Source organism: Corvus hawaiiensis, chromosome 3 (assembly GCF_020740725.1).
Source record: "Corvus hawaiiensis isolate bCorHaw1 chromosome 3, bCorHaw1.pri.cur, whole genome shotgun sequence".
Lineage (NCBI taxonomy): Eukaryota > Metazoa > Chordata > Aves > Passeriformes > Corvidae > Corvus > Corvus hawaiiensis.
The window spans coordinates 105,105,571-105,133,084 of NC_063215.1; the positions used below are offsets into that span (position 1 = coordinate 105,105,571).

Consider the following 27,514-nt stretch of genomic DNA (forward strand, 5'->3'; position numbering starts at 1 on the left):
ACTCCAGTTTTACATGGTCCAGTTCAAGCTCACATTCTCCCAGGAGCATTTATTCAGGTGGAGCAGTTACAGGGCACAAATACAGGCTTGCATACTAAGCAGGGAGGGGTTAACAAACTACCGTGCTTTGCATTCTGCTGAGTAACTAATTGCTGCTAAAGTACTGCGGCATTATTCTCATCTCAGAAATAACATTTCTACAGACTAAAAAGCCCACATCTGTCTCCAGTCTGAAGTGACTCAAACACTTCAGCCCAGCATCAGGGTGGGGAGGTTTATCTGAAAGCCAGTCTGAAGAGTCTACTTACACTAAAGATCTACTTATGTGAAAGTAATAAGAGATGAAAGGCATGTTTTTATGTCATCCCCAGCAACAAAGACAACTCAACCCTTGCTTGTATTTAAATACCAATCCTTGAACTCTCAAGGCTCTTCTAACAGATAATATCTTTATAAACAAAAGTTATGCTGAGTCACACAGCATCTATCTTTAAAGTAGTATCGACATTTCAGAATAGACACCCCCATGTCTTGAAAAGCAGATCACTATTAACGTAAGCAAGGAATTAGTTTCAGTTCTTCATAGACTAGTTTCTTCTCAAAAAAAAAAGAAAGTGAAGATCCTTTAAGACAGTTATCTAACAAAAGGACTCCTTAGATTTGCTTGATCAAAACAGTTTTGTTTCAGTCAATTGGGAGGTCCCCCAGCACACAGCACTGTACAAAGAACACCAGTTTGCAGCTAAGCTCCTACTCCCCAAGGACATCCACTAATGCTCACAGAATCATGAAGGATCTGTTCTTGTGTGTAATCTGCACCCTGGGTAAGTTTACAGAAAAAAACCCCCCACCTATTTTCTATATACTTCCACTTCAGATCCAAACTTAATTGAAAAGGTGGTTGTTTCCTGTGAGAGGTTTGTCCTCCCCCAAGCCAGAAGTGAAAAAGCACAGGTGGGTAAGGTAACACCCACCCTTCTTCTGGGAGATCAAAGTGAGGGGATTCAACCTGCCTATAGCAGGATGAACACCTAAAATGACTTAATCCTTTAAGATCAGCCTACAGTAACAAGTGATCATCCCAGTCCTACTGACCACATCTGGCAGAAAGCGGGATTTCTTCACATTTGTCACAGCAAAATGTTGAGTATTACCCACTTTTATACTGCAGGAAGAAACTTACTGAGATGAAACATAATTATTTTGACAAGTTAAAACACTTGTAAAAGCACCTGCTTGGCTTCAGTTCCATTTCCCACTTTGACAGACTCTGGCACCAAAGCATCCAGTTTTCCGGATTAAACCTGTCACTCCCAGAAGTTAGGTCAGGACTTTAATGGGAAGGCCTCTTTCATAAGGCTCTCTAAAACAAAGACCTGGGACCAAATGTCTCACTTCTACACATAATTGTAAAATCTTCCTGCACTCCAGAATCCACTGCCACAATGGATTAAATATGGAGCAGCTCAGGGTTCAAACCCCTAAAATTGGAAACAGAAGCAGTGAAGCTGCACATTAAGAGAGAGCTCGGGCATAAAGTCAGCCTAAATGCCTTGCACAAAGAAAGAATTGAAATCAAGACACTCAGGGAATCCAGGAGGTGAGAACACCAGAAAAATGGAATAAATTCCATGGGTAAACTAACCCAATTTCTTGGAACAATAACAAGGCCTGTTTTATTAAACTAATCTCACAAAACAGAACAATTACTGAAGATAACTAACAGGTAGCAACAAAATTAGCTGTAGCAGGGGAAAGCATCCTATTTTTTTTTAACCATTCCACCTCTGCAAAGGTCACCAGTCTGTCACAGCACAGGCTGCCCATGTGCTCCTGCCCTGCCTGTCTGCAGCCTGTAATTCCTAGCACCAGCTCCTGGCTGGAGAGCAGGAGTCTCTGGCAAGCTGGGCTGCCCAATGCAGATTCATGTACAGTGAGCACCCCTCTGCTGCAGCAGCCACAAGAAACTGATTTTTTTAATCACAAACCAGAAAACACATTCAAGTAGCTGGCAGCATGATGGACTAACTCAACAAATGTTTATTAGGGAAGTGACCAGTGTATATAGGAGCACTCTCAGCAAGGGTACAGGCATGAAAGGAAGAGAGCTTGGAATTCAGAGCTTCTCTACTGCCCCATGAACACAGTATGGAAATGGCTGAAAATTCCGGGACGAAGCTACGAAGCACCTATGTTTTCTTAAAGAAGTTTTCAAAACATTTGGTTTTTTTAAGCAGCACCTTTGTAGTATCTTCTTTTGCATTCTGCCTGCACAGAACCACCCTAGCTTTTTTCTGATTATATGGAGAACAAGCTTAACAACACATACACTTACAAAAGTAGCAATAGTATTTCCCCATGGTTTTAGGGAAATAACTTCTGAATTTAGAAAACTACAAATGTGTTTCCTTGCCTGTTTTGCTTGACAGCTGCTGCTCTAATATACAGTACTGTAACTGCCCCTCCTCTAAAACCTCCTGGAGTATAAAGCTGGAGCCTTTTGGCCACTTGGTACACCCAGTCTCTCTACTACTATATTGCAAATATTAGGAAAGTTATTGGGGGCACCAAAGAAAAATTTCAGTATTACAGTATTTTATGAAAGTTTAACAATTAAGCGAGTCCAGCCTTCTCTCTGGCTTTATTTATATTTCAAAAGCCAATACAAAAATGTTACACACATATCAGTCATTCCTGCAGACCAGAATTTTGAGCAGTCACTGCGAATTTAGCACTGCAGTATTTTCCAACAACGTGCAACATTCTATGTTCAGCTGAAAGGGTACTCTAATGCAATATTTAAGCCCAGTGGTTTATTTCCAAGCTTTTGGCAAATGTGGAAAGTCCACTGCTTCCCAGTAGCTCAATTATTTTTATGTAAGTGACAGCAGGTAGCTACTTAAGTAGATGTTTTGTAATATACAAATACCACTACAAGTATGGGTCTGCTTTACTTTCATGGCTTGGTTTAACCCAAAAAATTAGATCTGAAAGCACCTAGTTATACCAATAGCCTAATTACACGAAAATGTTCATCTGTTTTTAAGTATGCAAGACCCAGTCAAAGTAAGTATCAATTTTAGCTACTGGGTTTTCAAACAAAAGGCTTTTTTTGCAAGAGACAATTAAGGCTTCCATCAGCCTACCAGAGGTTACTGTGAGAAACAAGTCCAAGCTACAGGAGCATCGGTCTATTTCTGACAGTGGTATTTAAGTATTTATTAAGCTGTTTTCATCCATTTATTCATTTGGCTGACATCCACCTGCCACATGTAACTTTTGAAAATGCAGTTAACAAGCTGCTAGAATAAGGAATATGGATAGTGTTTGGTTGGATATTTTCTATTAATATAATAGGCAAGAGCTTCCAGAATTTGTCTTGCTGATATACTTCAATCCTGCCTGAAGCAAGGATGGGAAAAGGAACCCCTGCTAGTACAAAATAGCTCAAGTATGTAAAAAAGCCACTGACTATTTTTTAGTAACAGTATTTGCACAGGCAGAAAAAAAACTCTCCCAGTTTCTCACAGATCTCTAGCAATATTCAAGTGAAGTTCTATTTTAACTTTTAAAATACAGTTTAATTACTTAGGCAATATAAGAGTTCTACAAACTGCATCATGGATAATGTTGCACGGCTTATGACCAAGAGCAATACCAAAGCTAGAATGTTGCTAGTGACAGTGGTAATACAAATTGGCAATTTCAACACTTCCAGAAAACATCTGTTATTCTAAACCCAACAGATTTATATAATGTATGTAAATATTTATTAGACCCAGTCACCATGCTACAGTATTAGGTTAATAAACCCTCTCATTTTAAGAATACACCAGCATAAGGTATGAACACAAATCTATATGAAATTTTACAGTAACTTTCCAGAAGTATGCTTGTGGCCGATCAAATTCAGACTAACATACTGTAGATTTAAAATATTTACTTGTCTTCTTAGCATACCTAATGTGTAAGAATAGTTGCTTGATACCCAAAAATAAATATAAGCTTTCAATTGAAAGCACTTATTTTCCTAGATTTCCAAAGTGGAGTCTGAGGAGTGAAAATGCTTGACTTGTCATCAGTCCACTTCAGTACATAAAAGCATCTCCTGCCCCAGTTTTTCATTGAAATCCAAGAGATTTTCTTCCAATGAAATATGACCGGAGCACTCATTTTATTTGCAGCACTTCAGTCTGTTTCCATGGCAGCACTGCGGGATTCCTTCGCCACCATGAGTCGCATGAGCTGACTGTGGAATTTCTCAATCTTCTTCACATCCTGTGCCTGGTCTGTTCTGTACAGCAAACACTGCAAGATAAAGTTCCTAATATCAGATTTCACTTCAACTGGTTTTATCGTGTTTATAGCTGCTATGCATTTGTGCTTGGAACACACAAAACAAGGGAGAGCACTGAAATGTTCATTTGTTACCGGGAGGCAGCACCAACACATCCACCCTGTTTCAAAGCACACACATATCTGTGTTTACTTTTCAGCTTCTCCTTAATGCTCATGCCTCCCATTTTGAAAACAGGGAAGCTCATAATTTATTCTAGTTTCTTCTAGCTCAAAAAGAGCCTGTTAAAACTTAGGTTTTAAAGCTGTCTTTAAAGACACTCCTCTTTGAGCTGCCTAAACATAGAACAAGATTTTAAACCTGAAGTTACTTTCATATTCTCTATATTCTGAAAGCAAGTTTATTTTGCCTTTCACAGTCCTTAACGTTACACTGCCTGGGACATAAAATTCAGTATTTCCCACTGAAAGGGATCCCCTACCCCAAGCAAAACCTGTTTTTCAAAGGCAGCCCTAAATAAGGAACACAGCATCTGATTAAGATAAAAAAACACTCAAACAAACAAAAAACTGAAACAACAGAACAACGCAACCAAAAACCTGAAACCAATCCCCATTTTCCCCCACCTGGTGTAACATCTTTCTGTGACTGAAAGCAGGTAAGGCAGCCTACACCCCAGAAGAGTTCACATTTGTGAATCACCTGGCTCCAACTTCCCCTGTGGGAGATTTCAACAAAATTACCCTTAAATTGTCCCTGTTATCAGTGCCCCACACTCACCATCTCACCCATGTTTAGCCCTATTACCCTATCAAGAAGTGCCTTTACTGGAGTTTCACATCGCTTCCAGGCACTTGAAATTCCAATGCCAGACTACTTTTCTTGGAAAGAAGAAATTTGACTCTTTTCCAAGTCTGAAGACAAGAGTAGGGCAGAATACTGTGGCTCACCCTGGACTGCAGAAAAACAACTCCTCGGCTATAACATCACTGTCATTCAGTCTCATAATCACAAAGAAGGAACTTAATCTATGGCTAGAAGTTTTCATCACTCTGAGCAAATAAACAGGACCACACTCACAGCAGTAAACACCTGTTTGAAAATGCTCCTGAACAGGTCAGTGTCAATCACAGACGCAGCAACGAGGGAAGGCTGAGCACAAGCTTTCTAAAAACTGTCAGGCACTCTCAAGGCAGTGTCCAAGAGCTCCCAAGCTAACTGACAGCAAAACACAAGTCTGTGAGAGGTACAACAAGCTCTGACAGAGGAATGTGTTCTGTACTTACAGCCACGTCATCTGTTACTTTGATACAGAGGTTCCCATCACAATGTCGGTATTTGAGAACGACACGCACCTGAAATGACAAACTCTTTAAGAATTAGCACTTACAGCTAACAATTCTCAGAATATATTGAAGGAAACCTGCCCACATTCAGACTACCCTTAATTATAATTACGTACTGCTCCATGTTTTCAGCACCTCTGTGGTGCTCCTCAGCTCTGGTGGTATGGAAGTTGTAATCCCATAGCCAAAGTGGCATGGAAGTTGGCCCACTACATTTCCCTGCCTAACACTTTAAACTGGTTTCATAGCAGCAACAGCAAGGTTAACACTGGGGATGTTCAAAAACACTGCAAATACAGCAACAACAGTTGCAGAGACCTTGGTGACAGCCAGGATAAACTATGAGAGTCATGTCGAGACAAGACACCCCCTCGCTGTGTATCACTCCAGAAAAACCAACTGGAAGCCTGTGTTTGTAGGCTTGAAACACTTCAAAAAAAAGTAGCTCTACATGAAGACTTGAAAGGGATCAACTAAATGGGGTAAGCTCAACACCACCACTTTTTCTCCTGTGGTACCTGAACTGTCATCACAGTTACTCCTGCAGTCACCTGCCCGCAGCTCTAACCTATCCAGTTGCTCTGGACCCTCAAATCACCAAAGTTCTCAAATCCATGCTGATAAAAAACCACATCCTTAGTGACTGAGCACTAAATGGTTCCTCCTGAGCACAGAATCAGCCACAGAGGGTCTGTATCTGTTTGCAGCCTCAGCTAACATCAGTAACTAGAAACGAGGCAAGGTGGCTTTTGAGAACATTCTGAACTCACACTGTAAACAGGTTTTTATTGTACAGTGATTTGTGCTAATGGTCAACAACCACCTTCACTACAAATACATTTTGAAATTCCTTCTCCAGAACGGATCTCATCACAGATTGACCCTTTTTAGCAAACTGCCACCTTCTGACCACAGCAGCAGTGTAACAACAGCGCATCTCCCTACTGGGCAGCCCCAAAAGCACAAGAGAGGCCGCCACAGGCAGCAGCTACAGGCTCAACACATCAATAACCTGCCCTTGCAAAAGGCAGGGCCACTCACTACCTGGCTGGGGACCACACACCCATCTCCCACAGCTCTTGTTCTTCCTTCAGTTTCCCAGCAAGCCCAAATACAAAAGCTCCTGAGGCTAATTCTCTGCCAAATTAACAGGACGGTATTTGTGTTACGACAACGGGGCCTACATAAACCCCTCTGTAACTAGACAAGTTTGCTGCCAGGGATGGGAAGAGATTGCCTTTGGAGACCCCTTAAGGAAAGGGGAAGAGCAACTCCTGGCTGCAGTGACATCCCTCTTCTTTCACTTAATTGAATGTCACAGAGCCTAAGGCGGCAAAACTGGGCAATTTTATTATCAGCAGCAATCGCATATGGAACCGCTATGCTAATTAAACGGCAGACGTTAATCTGCTTTAAATAATCAGATATTAATTTAATATTCTAAAGGTTTCGCCAGTTTCCCTATTTTTGGCGAAGAAAACTAGGCCTTTTTTACTGAAGTTTTCTCAGGTCTGAGTTCCACATCACATGTTTGTGCTGCTTTTTAGATGAACTATAATGCTGTTTCGGAAGTCTGAGGTTACTTTTAATATTTGCATAAACCACATTCCCAAAAAAGTTACCAGAAACAAGAAACAGTCATAAACTGAGAACTTAAGTCCTTAAGGAATTATTCTTTAGGATGCAAACACTTTCCAGTCCGAAACATCACTGCAGGCAACAATGCAACATAAGAACCAATGAAATGACAAATCCAAATGACACAGTCTTAAGTGCTATAAACTAATAAAATAAACCAATTCTTGATACTTCAGCAGAGCTCTTAACCTCGGTTTTTAACACACGGGTACACTGTGAATGAACTCAGTGTCTCTGAAGTTCGGTTCTTGAGGTTCATCCCAGCTGCCAATAACACCACCTGAAACACTGCTCTGTAGGGATGTTGTTGGGGTTATAAATGAGAGCTTCCTCCTGTTTCACAGAAAAGGATGGTCAGGTGCAACACCAAGGAGTAACCCTCTTCCTCGGGGCTGCTTTATCCCCTGTACTCGGCACTGGTGAGGCCACAGCTCGAGTGCTGTGTCCAGTTCTGGGCCCCTCACTGCAAGAAGGACATGGAGGCGTTGGAGAGAGTCCAGAGAAGGGCAATGGAGCTGGGGAAGGGGCTGGAGCACGAGTCCTCCGAGGAGCGGCTGAGGGAGCTGGGGGTGTTTAGCCTGCAGAAGAGGAGGTTCAGGAGTGACTTTATCGCTCCCTGCAATTCCCTGAAAGGAGGGAGTAGCCAGGTGGGGGTCGGCCTCTTCTCCCATGCAACCTGCACACAGCCTTAAGCTGTGCCAGGACAGGTTTAGGTCGGACGTTAGGAGGAATTTCTTCACAGAAAGGGTGATTAGACATTGGAAAGGGCTGCCCAGAGAGGTGGTGGAGTCACCATACCTGGAAATGTTCAAAAAATATCTAGACGTGGCACTCAGTGCTATCTATGGTCTACTTAACATGGCTGTGCTCGGCCACAGGTTGGACTCGACGATCGCGGAGGTCTTTTCCAACCTAATCGATTCTGTGATTCCTGCCTCCCCTGTGCAGTCACCAGCGAACCCACCCCCAGCCCGACACCGCCCGCCGAGCTCCGCGCAAATGGAGCCGCCTCCAAAGCGCCGCTCCCGGCTCCCGGGCCGCACATCCTGCCCTCCCGGCCCGGGCTGTCCCACCTTCATAGGGTCGGCGAGGTAGAGCTTCTCGGCGGCGCGGGTGAACTCCTCCCAGGCCTGGAAGTGCGGCATGGCCGGGCCCGCTCGGCTCGCCGCGGCAAGATGGCGCCGGAGGCGGGCGGGCGGCCGACTGAGACGGCGCCTCCCATTGGCCCGCGGGAAAGCGCCGCCCAATCGCGGAGAGCGTGACTCAGGGCTCCCGGGCCGCCGGCCGAGCGCTCCCGCCACAGCGACCCCTGGAGGCGCGGCGGGATGGCGCCAGGCGCTCCCCGCCCGCCGCGCAGGGAGACGCGCCTCGTGGCGGCCCGGGCTGCGTGCCCGGGGGTCGCGGGTTCGAGCCCCGCTGCCAGCGGAGCGCCCCCCCTGCCGCGGCTGGCAGCTGCGGGGCTCTGCCAGGCCAGGTCCGGGCTGTCTCCGCCACAGCCTCTCGCCCTGGGGCCACGGGGGGCGGTGGGGACGCGGGTGCGCCAGCGGGGAGCCTGGAGGGCCGGCGGGAGGTGAGGGCAGGGCCGGGGCCGTGCACCTGAGGTGTTCTGTTTGCTCGGCCGGCCCTCCCAGCTGAAGCAATTCCCAGGTTTTCCCCGGCTGGAAGGGCCTGCGTTAAGCTGGAGGTTGGCTTCGTGTGGAGCAAAAAGGACATGTGGGAGCCCCTCACTGGCTTCCCTGGCCCACCTTGCCGAGAGGGGCTGGGGCACAGCTAAACTAAAGCTGCTCTTTGGGGAAGAGGCTGAATGGCATAGAATAAAATTATGACATATGTTGGGGAACTCTGCTTTTCAGTCGTGTGTGTGTGTCTGTAAAGGTGACTTTAAAATTCCCTTCAAAAATGAAATGAGGGAGGAGAAAGAAAATCCAAGATTTCTCCTGTTATGTTTTAAAATCCCATTTCCTGCAATTATTTTTGTGCCTTTATAGAACAAAGCTTGTAGCCAGACAGAGAGCTAAGCTCTGCTCATGTCACACGGCTTGTGCAACTGCTGCAGTGACAATAAGCACGTAAAACTTGCAGTCTCTATTCTCTATTTCACGGGGATTCACTGAAAACCCAAAAGCTCCTGATAATGATTCACAGCTTCAAGTTTTACTGAACAACTCGAAGCTTAGCCAAACAAACTGGAAGGTTTAGGGCAGATCTGCATTTGAGGGGACAAATTATGCAGGCTGTTGCAGTCTCCACTAGCAACATGGGGAAATACTATAGCTGCAGGCTTTTTTTGGCCACAAAAGGCATAATATGTACAAGAGAGAATGAAGAAATGTGGAATAGAAATAAAAGGGTGGATGGGAGGTAAGGGGAGAAAAACTAGAATGAAATTCCCTGAGTCAGTAAAGCAGAAAATAATTGTTACTGTGTGGATCTACTCTGAAAAAGTCTGCGGTGATTAGACTGACAAACTTCATAAATTGCAGGTTGTGGGTGTTATGTGCTCTAAACAATTGTGTTAAAGGGTTTTGCACCAATGAGTGAGGGCTATGGAGGGTGGAAAGATTTAAGGATTTTTTTTCTTTCTTTCCAGAACTGCTCACAGGGCTTAGGCGCTAATGTGTCAGAGAACCCAGCTTCAGAACTGTAGGAGTTGTCTTTCAGAGACGCTGAGAATCAACAGATTATCAGGTGATAGATATATGAACAGAGCCTAAAGCAACCAAGCAACACAGAACCTAACCTGGACGGAGTGGTTCTCTGCTCTCCTTGGGTTTGGGTAGCTATTTATAACAGCAGAGTAGGAATTGCATTTGGTGGTGTTGTACAGACATGTAGGGGATGTAAACACATGGAAAGGAAAGGTGTGGGGAGCACAAACCCATTAACACACATAGCATTTTACAGAACCATTGTTCACCAAATTTGGATCCAGGTTTTCAAGTGGGACATGGGCCTTCTGAAAGAGCCCCTGTTTTGAGCTGTCCAGTCATAAACACTTTAGGGTTGCTTTACAGAGGATTTTAGTTTTGACTCAAATGTTCAGGATCTTTTATGTGTTCTTTGACACAGAAGTGGTTTAGGAGCTTGCCAATGCCCAGTCATTAGCCCTGCACTTCAGCTAACGCAGAGCAAGATTAGAAAACAAACCCATTGTGGTACTTTTTTTCTCCATAACCTAGATGATTTCCATGATCCATTTTAGGATGCAGCTTCTAAAACTGTTCTATATGCACAGCTTTGGAGGTGATAAACTGCAGCAGCCAGGGCAAAGAACAGAGAGAGGGATTTCATAACTGGCCTTGCCTCTGAGGGAAATGGGATGTGTCACAATGACAGTTCTATACAGCCTGATACACAGTGCTGCATAGCCTGTTCCTGGCTGCAGATCTTAAGGATTTTGTCATCCCTGCCACTGCCACCACCACCTATGGCACCAGGTTGTGCTGCCACAGCTGTTTGTAACTCTGCACTGGGGATCGAACCAGTGCTGGGATTAAAAGCAGCACCGGTTTTAGAAACACATTTTTTCACTGAGATAGGTTTGGTTTTCTAGTTTACTGTGTGGCCTTAGTTGTGCTGACACAGCTGTTGCAAATGTACCTTTTCTGGTGGCAAGACAGAATATGGGAATTCCTATTGTTTTTGCTGGATTGCCACCAAAAATGAGGGGCTGTATGTGAAACCACCCCCAGCCCCTGTTCCCCTGAAAGCAGGGGCAGTTGCTGAAATCTCCACAATTAAGAAGAGAAGCTATTTCTGAGCCCCAGGGAATGTCTGATACCTGTAGTTAGTGCACTGCTTCACTCTGTTGTTCTCCTTTTGCCTGGAGAACAGAACATTTTCTTGACATATTTGGAAAGTAAGTCAGACCAGTGCAGCAATTCAGCTGTAAATTGTATTTGATGTATGTCCAAAACTGTATTTTTCAAGCGAGTTCCAGTGAGTGCAGTAATAGTAGAAATCCTTCAATGGGCTTTTTGTTTAGTGAAATAAAATGAACAGTTGTTTATCACTGTGTGGAGTGTTTGGAATTCAGCCAATAATAATTTAGGAGTTAGTAAGAATTCTGCTAAAACATACTTACTTATCTTGCTTTCTTTTCTTGAGTTCCTGCTTTCTGCCATGCAAGAAATCATTCCAACGGTCTTAACGGCCATTCCATCACTTGCAAGTGGAATCTGGAATGCTATAAAACCTCATTTACTCTTTCCTCAGTCTGTCTTTGTATATCCTTGCTGTATTCCCTAGACCACCTTAGATAACGTCTTCTTTTGCTTGGATTTAAGGCTGTAAAAAGCTATGAAGCAATAATGTAAGTACTTGTGTGATGAAGACTTTTCATGTGGTTTTTCCTCAGGCCTTTTCCCCTCATCCAACCTGTATGTACATGATTAATGATCTCTCTTTGATCAAGCTTCTACATGCATTGCCACTGCAAGTTCTGCTTCGTAAAGTTGTGTTCAGGCATCTGGATTGCACATGGTGATTTCTTCAGGTGTTTTATCTAGTGTCTTCCTTTGCCTTAATGACAAACTGGAATAAAATAGTAGAGAAAACATTGCATTGGATCTTAAAACATCATCCATGGAGATCTTACAGCTCCTACAAAGTTCGTGGAAATTGCAGCTGCTCAGCATCACTCAGGGTCAGACATTTGGTTTCCTGTTCTTCACATTAATGCTTTTATTCTATCTAAAGCAGGTGCCATATTCTTTTTTTGCAAAACTATTTTTGCTTCCTGTATAAGGAACTCAGATAAGAGTATTAAAATCATTAAAATAGTTATCTGTCACCATGACATACTGCTGGTGGGGAAAACAAACTGGTCTTCTCAGCTAAAAGAAGGTTTATGTAGAACACTGCGCTTTATCATGCTAAATTGTGGATTAGATGGGAAACAATGGGACAAACTGATCTCAGTTCTGCTGCTCTAAATCCAGAGTCATTCCTTTTATTTCACTGGAATTTTTCTTTCTTTTTGTATCTGTAACAGTATAATTAAGAGCAGACTTTGGTGCCGGGATGATAATCCTGTTCTTGGACCGGGAGCAACATAAAGTCAGCACAGTAATTCAGGTCTGAGAGAGCGCTAATGAGGAGTTAGTTACGAGGCAATTATTACTGCCAGGAATGCTTAATGCTCTAAGGAGATATAGTTGCTTCTTTCAAAATAGCTTCAACCCAGCCCTTAGTAAAGTTAAGGAGAATCCCAGGCATTGTGATTATACATTCCATTCTTGTATGTGTATGGTCTAAACCAGCCTGGGGTTTGCACTGATGCAGACTTCAATCACACGGGGCTATTTTTTTCCTTTGAAGGGACATTTATATGCATAGGGATGCAGATAAATCTTGAATACACTGAGATCCGAGGTCTTGACATCTCACTGGCTTCTGAATCTCAGCACCCATGAGAACTGAGCCTGCAGTGAGAAGCAGTTTGTGCTCCTGGATGGGTTATAACACGCCAGACTGAGCCACAGGTTTCACTCCACAGCTCCTGAAGGAGCACAAAGCGTGCGGCTCCTTTCTAAGGGTTTTATGTTTTACACAGCTTGGCTGAAGGTTTCACCAGGTTGAGCCATACACAGTTAATTACATCAATGATAATTTTCTATTCTTTTGCACAGAAGCATCTTACAGAGTGATTCAGGCTCATACTGTCCTAACAGGATGATTAAATATTGGTGACACTTTGTTGTTAAAAGACAGCTCATGACAGTTAAGGCTGTATGTGGGCAGCAGGATTCCAGGGCCCTGTCCTGGTGCCTGTCATGGCCCAGTCACAGCTTCAGGGCAGGGTGAGACGTGGATGCCTGTTGCTATCCTCATTCCTTTTCCCGGGTGCTTCTGCTCCTGTGAAAGGAGCACACTCCAAACACGTCCCTGATCAGGGCACACCGTGATCTACACCTGCCAGACATTCGAGCAATGACCTTGCCCAAGGCAGCATTGTTTCCTAGTTTGCTGTAACCATCAGAAAAGACAATGTCATTTAATATGGTCAACTCTTTCTTTGGTAGGGAGTATATGTATGTGGATGGCAATAGCCATTACTCGGGCAAGAGAGTAATCCCTGCATATGGCCCTGTTCTATCCTTAATAGAAACTGCCCTTTCATTTTTGGATGCTGTTCTGACGGTGTTCTTGTTAAGCTGCTCAGTTTTGATAGCTGAAAAGATTAATCCCTTCCTGTTAAGTGGTCACTTTAGTTCCTTCAGCATAACAAGGTATTCAAATGAATGTGCTGTCATGCAGGAGACATATGTTAGAGAGCAGCCTCTCTGCTGTCACCACACTGGCTGTTGAGATTTGAGAATGAAATAGCAGTCCTCATGATGGCCTTCAGGGAGAAGAGGAGCACATCTGGTAGCCAGCTCATGAACCAGCATTTGAAGCACTCTGGTAGCAGACAGACACTCATAGCATTAACTGCTCATAGATTTTGTATCACCATTACGTGAAGTTTCTGAGCCTGCTTAAGATGGGCTTAGATCATCTGCTGGCACACACTGCAAGCACATTGATTTATTACATTAATCTTTAAGCAGCAAAGCTTTTTATTTGATCGGCGTGACTTAAGGCTGGTTTACCTGTGCTGCTCATGCTGCCGTGGCTGACGTAATTGAGGAGTACAAAGCAGCAGAACAGGCAAGTGAGATTAGATGCTTACAGTGATACTTTCCCAAGTCCTCTGGAGCTGTGTAACTGCAGTTGGGTTGGAAGGGCTTTCCGAATTTTTAACTTAAGTTGACTTCTAATTCTAAACTACATGTCTGAGCCTGGATCAGATGGAAATTGCCGCCTCCTCCTCAGTTCAGCCTACAGAAAGGGAGAGCAGTTCCCAGTCTGCTGTAATGCTAAGGCTTGAACTTTCCTGGCAGGTGAACCCTGCCAACTTCTTGCTCAAGTGAGAGTAACAGGCTTCCCCTTCCCCCTGCGCTGTTGTGAGATCAGCAACCTGCAGCTGGTGGGAAACAGTAACTTTCACTGTTTGCAGAGAAAATTCGTGCCTGTCCCTGAATGTGCACAGCCTCATTTGAGTGGACTCTTGATTTAGCTGTGTCAGTACAAGAGCTGGTAGTCCCAGCTACTTGTCATTGTCTTTTCCCAGGAATTAATGCCCTCTCATGATGTGTTTGCAGAAATCCATGTGTAAGTACCCCTCAATCCACTTCAATCAAACTGGGCTAGCAAAAACCTCCTACTTGATCCATTTAAGTCTGGCCCAGGTTGACCGAAGTAGCTGAGGGGGTGTCCACACGAGCCTACTCTGCAGGCAGATCTCAAGAGGTGGTAATTTCCACAAGAAGTAGGACGGGCTGAGCAGGGGGAGTGGATCTGAATCAGCAGCTTCTCCCATGCCCTGGGCTGCAGGCAGAGGAGGACTGCAGCACACGGGCCCACTGGGCAGCTCGGCTGGCACAGCTTGGGGAGCTGCCGTGGAGCAGCTGTTTCCCCAAATACCCCTTCCCGTAGTTACAGGGAGAAGAACTTTGTGCCGAGCAGCTGAGGCCAAGAATGCACAGCAGAATAAAGACCCTGCAAGCTCCTCAAGCTCCCCTGTTCTAGTCTTTGTCCTTAGTCAAGGGTTGGTGAGGGTAGAGGTCTGAATTAAGGTCAAATTAGTGTCAAAATGGATACTCGACATTTGTGTTGCCAGTTCCTGGAACAACTGCAAGCACCCACATTCCTTGGGTGTCTGCAGTATGGCAGCTTCCTCTAAGAGTGTCTGATACACAGACCTTGTGTAGTACTGGGCTCATAGGCCCACATAAAGCATACTCAAGAGCCGGGATCAGTGCTGGGAAGGGCTTCCTTACTTCCAACATAACGCTGCTGTTAAGACCCTTGTCGTGGAGGTTGCAAGTATTTACCTGGCTCTTTGGTTGGCTTGGGTCTGCAGAGGAATTTTAACCTCAAATCTCTAAGGTTAGTGTTCTCCTAAGATTTGGATTACATTAAAAATATGGAAGGACATCCAGGTGGTGTTTAGGAGTGGGAGCAGGGAGAATATCTGCATAAATTCCACACCATGGCTGTGACTTTATGTTGAAGGGATAACTACTAACAAGATTTGAAATGTGCCCTAACCATTGCATTCATGCTGAGGTGTTTTTCTCTCTCCATTAACAACTTTTACTGATCTCATTTTTTTTAAATGAGTAGAAAGTAAGTCAAAGGTTGAAGTGATTTTCCTCCTTCACAAATTACCGACAATATTCCCCTTTCATTTAGATGAGGCAGAAGTTGAGAGGTCGCACAGATACCAGAAACACTTATGCAAGGGATGTGAATGAGGAGGCAATACTCACTGCTCTCACTGTTTTAGGGCCTGGAGAAAGATGACGAGCCTTCATGTGATTCCCAGCCTGCTGCTGATCCTCCTGCTTTGTCTCCCTGCCTCTTACCCACCCCTGGCTGGGAGGGACAGGAACTGGGAATGGTAGCTGCATGCTTTCTAATGAATCTCTGGCCAGATCTCTCTGTATAAAAGATTCAGCCAATCTGTGTCCCCTTTATGCAGCACAAAGAGATGAGGCAGGGCAGTGCGGTTGCTCATACATATTTCAAATCTTTTCTTTTTTTCCTTCGGGTTGTTTTCACTTTTAGTTTAAAACAGAGTAAAACTGGCTGCCCTAAAGCTAGCTCCTCTTCTATATAGCTTATTCTTGTTGATTTAAAAACAAGAATCATGAGAAAGATTTGCCAGTGTAGCATTTGCTATGCAACATTTACATGCAGCTGCTTTGAACTAAATTCCCAGCAGAAGTGAAAGGATTTTGAGGCTTTCAGATCTTAGCAGACTTCTGGTTTTTAGCAGACAGAGATCTGTATCATATGTACTTCTCCAGAGATTCCTCCCCACCAGCTAGGACTGTACCATCCTTCTCCTACCTCACTGAGACAAATTACCAGCTTTTGGGAGGGGATCCTTCTGGACCTAGAAAGTTAATTAGTTTTGCTTGCAAATGTCTGCCACTGAAGTGACTGATTACTTTTTGGAGAGAAGGAAAACTCTTGTCTCTAGAGTTGAAAACAGCAAAAGCCTACAAATTTGTATATATTTTGGTGCTTATTTCTCTTCTGTGGGGCAAGACTCTTCTCCATATGTGAGAAAAATTTTCCAACTGTTCTATTTCAGTTCTGGAGTTGTAGGTTGAATGATAAACCTCGTCTTACATAACAAGAATATGATCAGGAGTATTTGAAGGCCATTTGCAAATCAAATGCTGGTAATTTCATGTAAGATGGTCTTGCCCTACTTGCCTCCAGCCTGGCCAGTTTCACAGAAGCTAAGAATCCATTGACTCTGATAGTTTTTTTAGGCAATGAAACCATGATCTAATCCAGGGCCAGAGTGGTAAAAAAGTGGTTTGCTGTTTGGACATGTAAGGTAACTAACTCAGTTAAGGGAATGCAGGTTGCCTTAAGGTGAGGTGAGGATGTCTCCTGTGTCCACTCAGGAGCCTCCTCACTCCTTGGTGGCAACGACAGCTTCAGCAAGTGGACACTTTTCTCCTTACGAGCAGGATCAGTTTGATGTCCCATAAATCTTGTTAGGTATTCTGTTCATTCTTCAGAGAAGTATCAAGAGGGTTAATTATTTCTCTGCTCTGACTCAGACAGTGATTTTGTGCCAGAGGATTCTGGCAGTAAGTATAATCCTAGTGATACCCTCAGTGAGGAAACTATTGTTAGCGATGTTGATGAGGAAGCGCTAATGGAAGCTGAACCACAGCCTGATACAGAAACTGAGAGACCTAAGGCAAACAAAGGGAAGAGGTTGGAAACCTGGCTGTTTTCAGCTTTCTGCAGCAGATCTCATGAAAAATAACTCTTTTTCTTCTTCCCCCTTGCACCTCCCCATCCAAACTCAGGCTGCAGAATGGCTCTCCTGGGGCTGAGCTGTGCTAGAGGGAGGGAGGAGCTGTGCTGCTGAAGTCCTGGTGCTGACTGGCCTTCCCTACGGAAGATGTGCAGCAAGGAGCAGGTTTCAGAGTGTCTCCTCTGCAAAACTGGGTTGCCAGATGGGGGCTGAGGCCCTTGCTCTGCCCAGGCTCCAGCAAGGCATTGCTCCAGAGCCAGTTGGCACTGTGAATTATAAATACACTGGCCATGTTGCTCTATTTAAGACCAGTGCTCTGGAGTTAGATGAATGCATGAATTAAATATATTTTCTGAGCTGCCTTTCTCTCTCTCAGTATTTTATAAACTCATTATAAAGAATGGGGATATTTACCTGCTTGTAACTGTGCTGAGGAGGGCAGAAGGGCTCTCTGCAGCAGCACACAGACCTAAGCACAACTTAGTCCTTTAAGAGTTTCCCTTGTCCCAAAGAGATTATTTTCCTCTCCTGGTCTCGTGTGGTTTCCAAGGCCCAGTTTAAACATATACAATGACATAGGATAGATAGCTATTTTCCATACATGGCCTTGTATGGTTGTTCAGCAGGAAGTATTCATTGCTTTAAGACAGTACTGAAAGGGGTTCTGTTCTGCTCTCCAAAAGGGAAGCAGGCAGGATTATCTTGGGTCACATCTTTCTTCTATTAGTCAAATGGTGAAACCAGACATCTGAGTTGTTTCAGTCTGTGACCTTACCCTGTGCTTCCTGACGGATCTCACAGCTTTCAGTTGTCCCTAGTTTATATGCAGGATTCTTCAGTCCCCCTGGCAATCTGCATTCTTTCTTGAACTTTTTCCTGGTATCTTGGGCACTTGGGAGATCAGAGCCTTGCCTTGGTTTCTACATGGCTGCTTAGCTGGCCACTCTACTAATTCACTGCCTTAGTCTGGATCCCTCTGCTGAACAGGCTTAAAGGTATTCATGGTCTTCTCTGACATTTCTTGATGCTATTCAATCTATACAGTATTCTTTCAACTTGCATTCTTCCCAGCTGCCTCCAGAAGCAGTACAGCAGGCTCCAACATTTCCTGACACTATGGCCCCTTATAGCAACCAGCAGCTTACACATTTGTCATTCAGCTCACAATCTGCTTCACTGTTTCTGGCACCTTACAGTTCCTCTCTCATTCCCTAACATGCTATAGCCTTCTTCAGGCTCAGCAGCTGCTCCAAGAAGGTTCCTAAGGCTGGGGAACTTCTTGCTGAAAGCATTTTCCAGATTCTCCCTTATGCTCTCTAGCAATTAATTTTTTTCCTATTTCATGATATGATGTGTTTTTCCTTGGCAAATTTCTAATTGCTTCTTCATTTACCTTTATTGGTCCCTGAAGTCCAGGATCCTGTGTTATTCCCCGTAAAATACAGACACTCTGACTTTGTTATTTCAAACATCCTTGTAGCTTTACCCAGCAGTTGTAGCCCTTTTTGATGTGGTTGCATTCAGTAACATTCCCTCCTGTTAGCTGACTGTTTTATGTGTCCCCAGCAATTCTCAACTTCTCTGGCTTTCCTCATCATCCTGAGGCTTGCATCTCACACCACTGTGAGGCCTTCTCAGGCAACTCGGACATGATGATGTGTCCTCTGGTTTTCTGTATCATCTGTGTTTCCTTGACATACATATCTCATTCAGCTTCCCTTATGTCCCACAGCACTACACAGGCTTTTCCAACATCCTCAGCAACTGTCATGGTACTCTGATGTCCCCTGGCTGTTATCTGGCTCTCTTTGATCTTTCCCAGCTGAATCGCAGCACTTTCTTAATATCGCTCTATACATCCTCTATGATCTTCACAGGCACCTCTGGCTTGCTAATGGTTATTTCCACATTCTTTTTTAAGTTTGACTCAAAACAGTTTCACTCACCTACAAATGTTTGCAATCATGCAGCCAAAAAGGACTTTCTGGTAAAGCAGTATTTCAAGCATTCATTTTGTTTCTCTGACAGCATTTTCTTTAGGAAAATACATAACTGTCCTAATGAATTTTGGGAGCAGGAGATTGTAACTGCATTTGCAGAAATGTATAGGAGCAGTCTGAGGCTCTTTTACTAAATGACTAAAATAAGGTGAGGATTGTACCATGGTGAGCTTGCCCTGTGTGTAAAGACTCTGCAGCAAATAAGACTGCAGTGCTCTTGAAAATTTGATCCATAACTTCCATAAAGAGAAGCAGTGCCTCTGCTTCTCTTTGATAAAATGCATGTGGCTGTTCAATGCAAATTCACCTGGTAATATTAGCAATGTACTTGAAACATTTGGGTTCTGTGGAAGATTAGACTGTTGCTATTCTTACATTAGACATCTTAACTCATAATGACTAATAAGAAAATCCTGAGTTGGATATGAGGCAGCAATTTTTACTTGCCTGCTTGCAGGTCCCAAAACCTGCTTGATATTTAAAGTTTTCAAACAGAAAAATGAAACAGATGCTGAAATTTATGAAGCTGTAGAATTTGCTTTATTCTTGTATCACCTCTTGAAAATAAACAAGCATGAAATAATACAGGTTACATTGCTCATTACCTATTTATGTTGCACCATCATCAATCATGTGGTACAATGTAAGCCAACAGCATCCATTCCACATGGATACCATTATAGAGTGAATATTCCTCCTTCATAAAAATTCCAATGCTCAAGTATGTTTGTACACTTTCACTCTTTCCTTGTCCCCAGTGTTTTGATTGCAGTAAGAATACTAAAATATATATGTTCCTATTGTCTTGTGCAAACATGTCCTGCACCCAATGCTGGTTTCCACTTACAAAAATTACAGAAAAACCCATGCGATATAAATCGTACAGTAGTGCCTTACAGTTTTATTTAGTTCCTTAGTCAACCATGCTTTTAGTTATCCCCAGCAGTAGATGCCATGTTTAACAGTGCAAGGGCTACATGCTTATGTGCTTACTTTATTTCCTTTACTGCCCAAGTTCTAAAGCAGTCAACAGCACTTTAAATATGGATTTATGACCGCTCACGTACCCCTGAACTGCAGGGGAGGGAGGATAAAAGTGTTACTGAGTACAGTGGGGTCCATTTCTTTTTGCATGAAAGTGCTGTTTAGCAGAGGGGGAGGAAGGTGAACCTGGTGCCAGCTATTTCTGCACTGGCTAAGTCCTGTCATCAAAACTGCACAGGGGCTGTGCCAACTTAACTCTGCAGCAGGGTCAAGTTAAACTTCCAAATGTACACTTCCACAGACCCCTGCTCCTTCCCTTCCCCTCTATTCACTTCTGGGACAAGTGCAGATACCATCTTAGCTGGCTGGACATCATCACGTGAAGACTGTGATGATTGTGACTACTCTGGAGAACCTAATTCAGCAAGTGATCCAAGTTCAGTCATGGCCTCACTGGGTATAAATGGGGGTTTTTAACATGAAAGCTGAGCTGGACCTGGCAGCTTTTAAAACTTGTAGATTGGAGGGGAAAAGAAAACAAAAAAAAATACTGAATATAGTCTATATTACTTTTGCATCAGATAGATGTTTATTTAATTGTTTTTCCTTGGTAGGAATTTCCGTGGTATGAAGGATTTCCCTGTGGGTGCAGAATGGGCATGAAGGGTCCTCTGGAGGTGACTTGATCCAACCTCCATTCCAAGTGAGGCCAAGTAGATGAGGCTGCTCTCTGATGATCCTTCCCTGAGAGACAGCCCGTGGTGAAAGTAAAACCTTCAAGTTTAGATTAGGAAAGCATTTCTTAGGGCTCTTGTGAGCACAGATTGACCTCTCCTGAATAATTTGTCTTCCCAAGATTTTTTTGAGTGCAGCAGTTCTGCCCAGACTAGGGAACAGTTTAAACTTTTGCTGATAGCAGCAGCTCAAATTCCTCCACGGTGAGGGAGTGAGAATTGGTCAGAATTGACTTGTTTGATGTGTGAAGATCCTTTTCTTTGCCTTGGAAGAACTTCCCTGCAGTGAGCAGTTACATGAGCTTGCACAAGTACTTGCAGCCAGTTCTCATGCCCATGTCCTGCAGGAAATGAGCAGTGTCTAGTAAGTAGATCAATTACTATTCTTTATCTTGTTTTTTACTAGATATCTCTTTTTCTTTCTGAAGTTTGTCTAACTTTATGGTTCATGCTTCTTAGTTAAGAAGGAAAATACTTTTCTTACATGTTTTAGACTCCTGCTGATTCTATATGAATCCTTTTCTTTGGAAAGGATACCCTGAACTGTCTTTGGCCTAGCACTGGATAAATATAAGAGAGAACTGCTGGTTAACAAGCAGATTGAACAGAGGCATTGCAAAATTAAGTTTTCTACTGCTTTTGCTTTGTAATTCGCCTCCTGGTTGATGTGGCAGCATTACCTCTAGCAGTACTTGTTCTCTCTTTAGCCTCTGTATTGATACTTCTCCCAAGAAGTGAGGAATCTATTTTTGTGAGCATCTTGTGACAACCGGCTCAAGTGATATAAGCCACTGAACAGCTATTGAACAAATCTGGGCTAGATTCAGAGTAGGAAATTGGAGGGCAAAGTCTCCACATTCAAATGGCATCAACAGATTCATCTGGACCAAATTTTTGTCCTTCAGCTTGTGCTTGGTGTGACAACTGCCCGCTTAAAATAGCGTCGAAATGCAAAAGAAAGGAAGCTGTGTCAGTACTTTCAGTCCCACTGCGGAAGGTGTTGGTTCACCCCTAATGCATAATGCACAGCCTCTCCAAAATACACATCCCATCAGTTCCCAGGAACTGCAGTGTTATAAAGCAGTTTGGAAAAGAAAAGGAAGAATAACTTCTCCAAAGGCAGCTAGAGAGAGAAGTCTGAGGGAGCCCTGGATATAATTACCTGAGCTGGAGTCCCGCCAGGAGAATGCTGAGCTAAGGAACAGTAAAGTCCTGACTCTGCACAAGGGATCCAGACGAATTTAAAAGAAACTGCAATAACAGAAGTGGGATTTGAGCATCTGGGAAGACGTTTGAGAGAGTGAATGAATACAGACTAAGGCCTCTAGGGAGTCTGATAGGAAACAAAAGGAGCAAAATGAAGAACAGCATATAATGGTAATATATGTGGCACTGACTGTCTTACACTCAGGGCTACCTGATAAAACTGTTTCTTCTGCATGATCTAAGAGATCTAACTTCTCTGAGTTCATTTACCTCTCTACACAAGCCAGACTCCATGAACATGGATGGAAATGAGACACTGTTGTGTTCTTAAATAGTGATGAATAAGAACTGAGTCAGGCCTGACAAATACGTTAAATTTTTCACCAATCACCAGGTTAATTAGCCACCATTAATGGAAAGTTTGTGCAGGAAGGAGGATTTCTCTCTGTTGGGCTGCTCCACAGCTAAGGAGACCTGGTCTCCAGCCAGAAGTATTTTACCTTTAATCCCCAATTTCTTAAAGGGTAGTTATTCAAACACCTGGCCACTGTTTCTTGACAGGACTGGTATCATACAAACATTTCAATTTTCCTTCACTTTTTTACAAATTTTCCTCTTCTATAAAGTCTTCAGTTCCAGAATCAGCAAACCAGTTACCTGACAGAAGGATGGTAAGGGTCTGCTATTAACTACCTCTCATTTTAAGATGCTGTTCTTGGCGTGATTGGTTTTGTATTTGTTGGGAGCTCAAAGCATACCCAGGCAGCTACCATTGCTCAGGCCATGCCCAAAGCTTTTTGGTCCTTCCAAACTGTTCTCATTCAAGCACTCTACATGGTTTATAAGGTTTGTTAAAGAGACGTGGTTTAAAAAGGAATGCAAACGCAAAACTGGAGAGCTGATGGATGCGAGCAGGGCAGGTGGTCCAGAAGGCAATGGTAAAAAAAGGAAAAAGAATAAAATAAAAAAGGAAGGGCTGGAGGGAAGGTGGAACATGAGGAAATCCAAGTGGGGTAGTGTCTGCAATATGAAACAGTGCATTCTTCCCACCGGCAGGTTTTTTCTTACTTTCCCTAAGCTGTTCATTTTTTCACATTTCTTTACCCCACCACCCCCCCCCCCCCCCCGGCTCATTTGTTTTATGCCAAGAGGCTTATTTGTTTTTCCTGGCTTATTTGTGGTGCATCTGGATTTAGGCACCCTGATAAATCAGTTCCTCTGAAGACTGTGATCTAAAAATGAACGTTGACTTGGATTTTGAGCTAATTTAAACTGATACACATCTGATGAAGTGAAGTTTAGCCATGTAAAATTCCACTCCTTGAGCAAATGCATAAACAATGAACATTATTCCCCTTCAGTGTGTCAGAAAAAGATACTGTCTGCTCCTTCCAAAAAGATTATTTTAAATTTGAGACACGTACCTATAAATGTCTGTATTTTGCAGTTTTGAAAATCAAAGCATGGAAATGTATTATGTTAAGACATTCCACACGCTTCAAGAGATTGTCTTCTACCGAGCACATTATTTTCGAGAAGAGCTAAACCTTTCATTAGTTTTATCTGCCTGAATGTGTTGGCTTAATTGTGTGTTTTATTTGCTCTATAATATCGTGCGTGCTTACTGTGCATTAGCAGATAAACATAAGCTGGGGTCAGAGTGCAAGCTCAGACAGCAGTCTGCAATTTTCAACACCCTGCAGGATTTGGGATTTCATTAGTAATTTTTTGTTTTATTTTATTATTAAACACAGAATGAGAGCACTATGGAACTGATTCATCTTAGTCACTGTACTTATATGGCTGGCTTGGAATTGAAAAAATGTATTTTAGTGTCAGCTTTGCTTCTGATCTTAGGGAAAGCACTGATGGGAATTAGTTAGCTGCTGTGACTTAAAAAAAAAAAAAAGGCAGATAATTAGAATTCAAATTTTAATCTTGTTGCCTTTGAAAATGAAACAAAATCAGTAACAATCTAAAATCATGTCCCTTGCTACTTTTGACTTTAGTCAGAGGAAGGCTGATTCCCACAAATGCCAAGCACATTACTCCATGTTGAGAGATGAGCTCTGGTGAATTTTGCTGCAGCAGCTACAGGAGTGGCTGCCTTGGCTTCCCACCTGCTGCTTTGCTGGAGGTTATTGCCATTCAGGCAACCTAGGGTGTAAAGAGTGTGTCACTCCTCAGTTTCCTCATGGAAAACCTGGTTGTCTGCTTACGTTCACCTCAGCTGGATTTTTGACTGGGTTTTTGACTGGGTTTGCACTGATGTCTCTGCAGGGGTTGAAGCAAAGACTTCCTGCTGCATCAGGTGGAAACCTCCTTCAGAAGGACAGGTTAGCTGAAGGTGGCAGCTTGTGATTCTACCACAGCAATGCCCATGTGGCAGAGTCAGCTCGTTGTGTACAACTGTATGTCAACAGCAATTACACAAAAAAGAGATTAGGGACTTCAATGGCAAAATAAACAAAAATACACATGGATGGAAATAAGAGAAAGGCAAAATGCTTTAAGATCCAAACAAGAATACACAAGGTAAAATGACATCTTCCTTTTCTAGCAGATATTTTTGTTGTCATATGCATGAGGGCCAAGTGCCACCACACCAGTGGTGCTTAGGCCTTTGGTTATCTCTGAAGAGATGAAAATTACACTTGGAATGAAAGTGTGAGAACACTGTGCCCTCCACTGGATCTACCACCTGCCATTAGAGAAAAGAGCTACCATCAACTTCAAACATTTGGAGTGGCATGCAGCCATGCCAGCCCTAACTAACTGTTGTTGTTCTGTAGACCAATTGAAGACATGTTTGGACATCTAATTTCTTAATTGATTAGTCACCTAAGTCCTGACCAGAAGCAAAACACGTGTCCCGCAAACTGTGCAATTGCTCTGGGAACTGCTGAGCTCCTGCCTTTTTGGTGTGCTGTTGAAAATCAAATTATATAGCTTTAGCAACAGAACTGTAATTAGGGTCAGTAGAAAACTGTGGGTAGGATTATACTGTGGATTCTGCAATTTTTTGTCATGTTGCTCAATAATATGCCAGAAACCAGTAGTTTTATTGCTCCACAGTGCATTAACACTGTCAGTGAAACATCCCATTCTTCCTGATGTGGAACTGGCCCTTCTGTGAGCCTGTTGCCAAGGCTGGCCTCAGTTTACGATAATTCACAACTGTGCTCCTCCTGGATTTGATGGCAAAGCTCCTGTTAACTCCTGTAGGAGCTGGACAGGTCTAGGCAGGGAAAATAGGGATGGATAAGGAAGATGATAGAGCAGAGCTGAGGAGAAAAGAAAGCAGGCTTTGGTGTTTCATTATAATCTCCCCAGTTATCACTGGCTCTCATACTGATACCACCAGGAGGCTTTTTCATAGATTAAAATTACGTTATAACTAGAAGTTAATCATTTCTTATTTTCCTGTTCTCCATTACGCTAAGAAAATCTCTGCCCTAGGCTACTGCTGCTTCTGCCTCTGGGCTCTTAAGCTCCTCCTTTTTCTCCTTGGATTTTCTTTTCTTAACCCCTCATCCTTCCTGCACATCTTTATTCCAGCTGTTTCCAGATCTTGCCTCTTGGGGGGCTCCATTCTCTCCACGTGCACCATTCCAACCCCCAAAACAATCAGCTGTGGGCAGGCTAATGACTGACTGTGATGTGTCATTGCTGGCCCTTTCAGCCAGGAGAATACACCTCTTGAGATCATTCTTTCAGCATGTCAGCAAATTCAGGCAAACGTTACAAGACTGATATCATAATTGGAAGACTGCCTAGGACCAGTTTTTATTGAAAATAAAATAAAATAAAATATAAAAAACCAAAAGATGTTTTAACTCTTGTGACTATAGCAGTGGTCTAAAGACGTAATACAGGTTCAAATAATTATTAAGATAATGCAAGATCCAGGCTCAAGCTTCAGTCCTTGTGGCAGGAGAGGGAAATAAAAATGAAGAAGAAAAAGAAAAAGAGCTAATTGTGGGAAAGAATCACGGAAACAGAAGAGGTGGAAAGGAAAAGAGCGATGAAGAAATATAGAATGCTTTCATTTTTTGTTGAAAAAGTGTGAAAACAAAAAAAGAAATAAAAGCCCAAGAAGCAAAGAAAAAATAAAAGGAGGAAGAGTAGGAAGAGCAGCGAGATAAGCTGGGAGTTGGTTGAATTCTATTTGAGCACTGCAGTGAAAAGTTCCAGCTATGGAATTACAGTCCAGATTCTTTAGATTGTGAAGTTGTCTGGGAAGAGACTGGATCTCCGACTTAGGGACTACCACTACCCAAACACTTCCTAAGAATAAAAGGCTGAAGTAACCATGGTGCACCAGATGACTTGCAGGAACCTCTGCACGAGATGTAAGAAATAGATGGGATAAAAATGGAAGTGCTCAGAGCAGATGAGCAATGGTTGAGCCCAAATTGTTGTATTCTTGTACTTCCTGCTTTCTGAACACAGTGACATTACCAGTTCCCTTCACACTACTTTATGTGTGTGTGTAAATATATACACAAACACATGCATATCAAAGAATTTCTTAGCTTTTTAAGGAAGTTGATTTCCTTTCACATGTTACAACATTCAGTTCCCTTTGTTTCATTGGAAGGAATTTCCAATGAAATTCTTTCACAGATTGAAGCAGAGGTTCACAGACAACTCTTACCATGCAGAAGTGTATCATCCCCATGCAGGCTGCAAGGAGAAGAGGCATCTGTTATTTTAGTAGATCTCAATAGGAAAAATAGAAAAATACTGCAAGTCAGAAATTTTGGCTTCTATTCCAGATTCTGGAAGGAACCCATCTAGGCAACGAGTCAGCTCTTAACATAACTCTGAAATGTTCAACTCCTAGTTACTCTAGCTTTTCCTTCTTACCCTCCCTGTTTCTCCCCCTTTTAGCCTTACATCTCCTTGTCTCCATCCCTGTTTCTCAGTCTCCTTTCAGCTCCAGGTTTTAGTCCCCACCATTGCCATATTCCAGCTGCCAGGAGCTCCTTCCTCTAGTCATCATCCTAGGCTCCCTTGCTTCCAAGCTCCATGGTACTCCAGGTACCCCAAACCTTGCCACAGGGCTGCTCCCCCTGTGTTCCCACCCAGGTCTCTGTCCCAGCACACAAGTTGAATCCAAGCCTGTCCATTCTTGACTGAATAACTGACAAGCAATTGTCAGAGGTTTGGTCAAACAGAGAGGCTCATGAAAGGAGCAGCAAAAGGTGCCTGTTTGATATCAGCATTCATGATTCCTCCCTCCTTCGGAGTAAGAATGGGCTAGGATTACTACAGGAAAGGATGTGACTGTTTTAAACCAATACTACATCCTTTTTTCTTACCCAGGTTACTTGGGCTAGAATCATCCCAAAGTATTGAGATGAGGTGGATGCCCAAGAGTGTCACTTTCAGCTGTCATTGTTAGTACTTGCTGGACAGTTGGAACACTGTAATTCAGCAAAAAAACTGTGAATTAAATGGAGAGTGTAAAAACCTCG

The 27,514-nt window shown here is 43.2% G+C and overlaps 1 protein-coding gene across 1 annotated transcript; it reads right to left on the minus strand.

Annotated features, from left to right (window-relative positions):
- Positions 1 to 2,622: 2,622 nt before the first annotated feature.
- On the minus strand, positions 2,623 to 8,491 carry SRP9 (signal recognition particle 9). The gene is made up of 3 exons (XM_048298800.1): positions 8,355 to 8,491; positions 5,584 to 5,652; positions 2,623 to 4,308 (listed from the first exon to the last, which is right to left on the minus strand). Exons 1-3 carry the CDS (start codon positions 8,424 to 8,426, stop codon positions 4,189 to 4,191), a joined length of 261 nt encoding a protein of 86 aa, XP_048154757.1. The 5' UTR covers positions 8,427 to 8,491; the 3' UTR covers positions 2,623 to 4,188.
- Between the last annotated feature and the right edge of the window lie 19,023 nt (positions 8,492 to 27,514).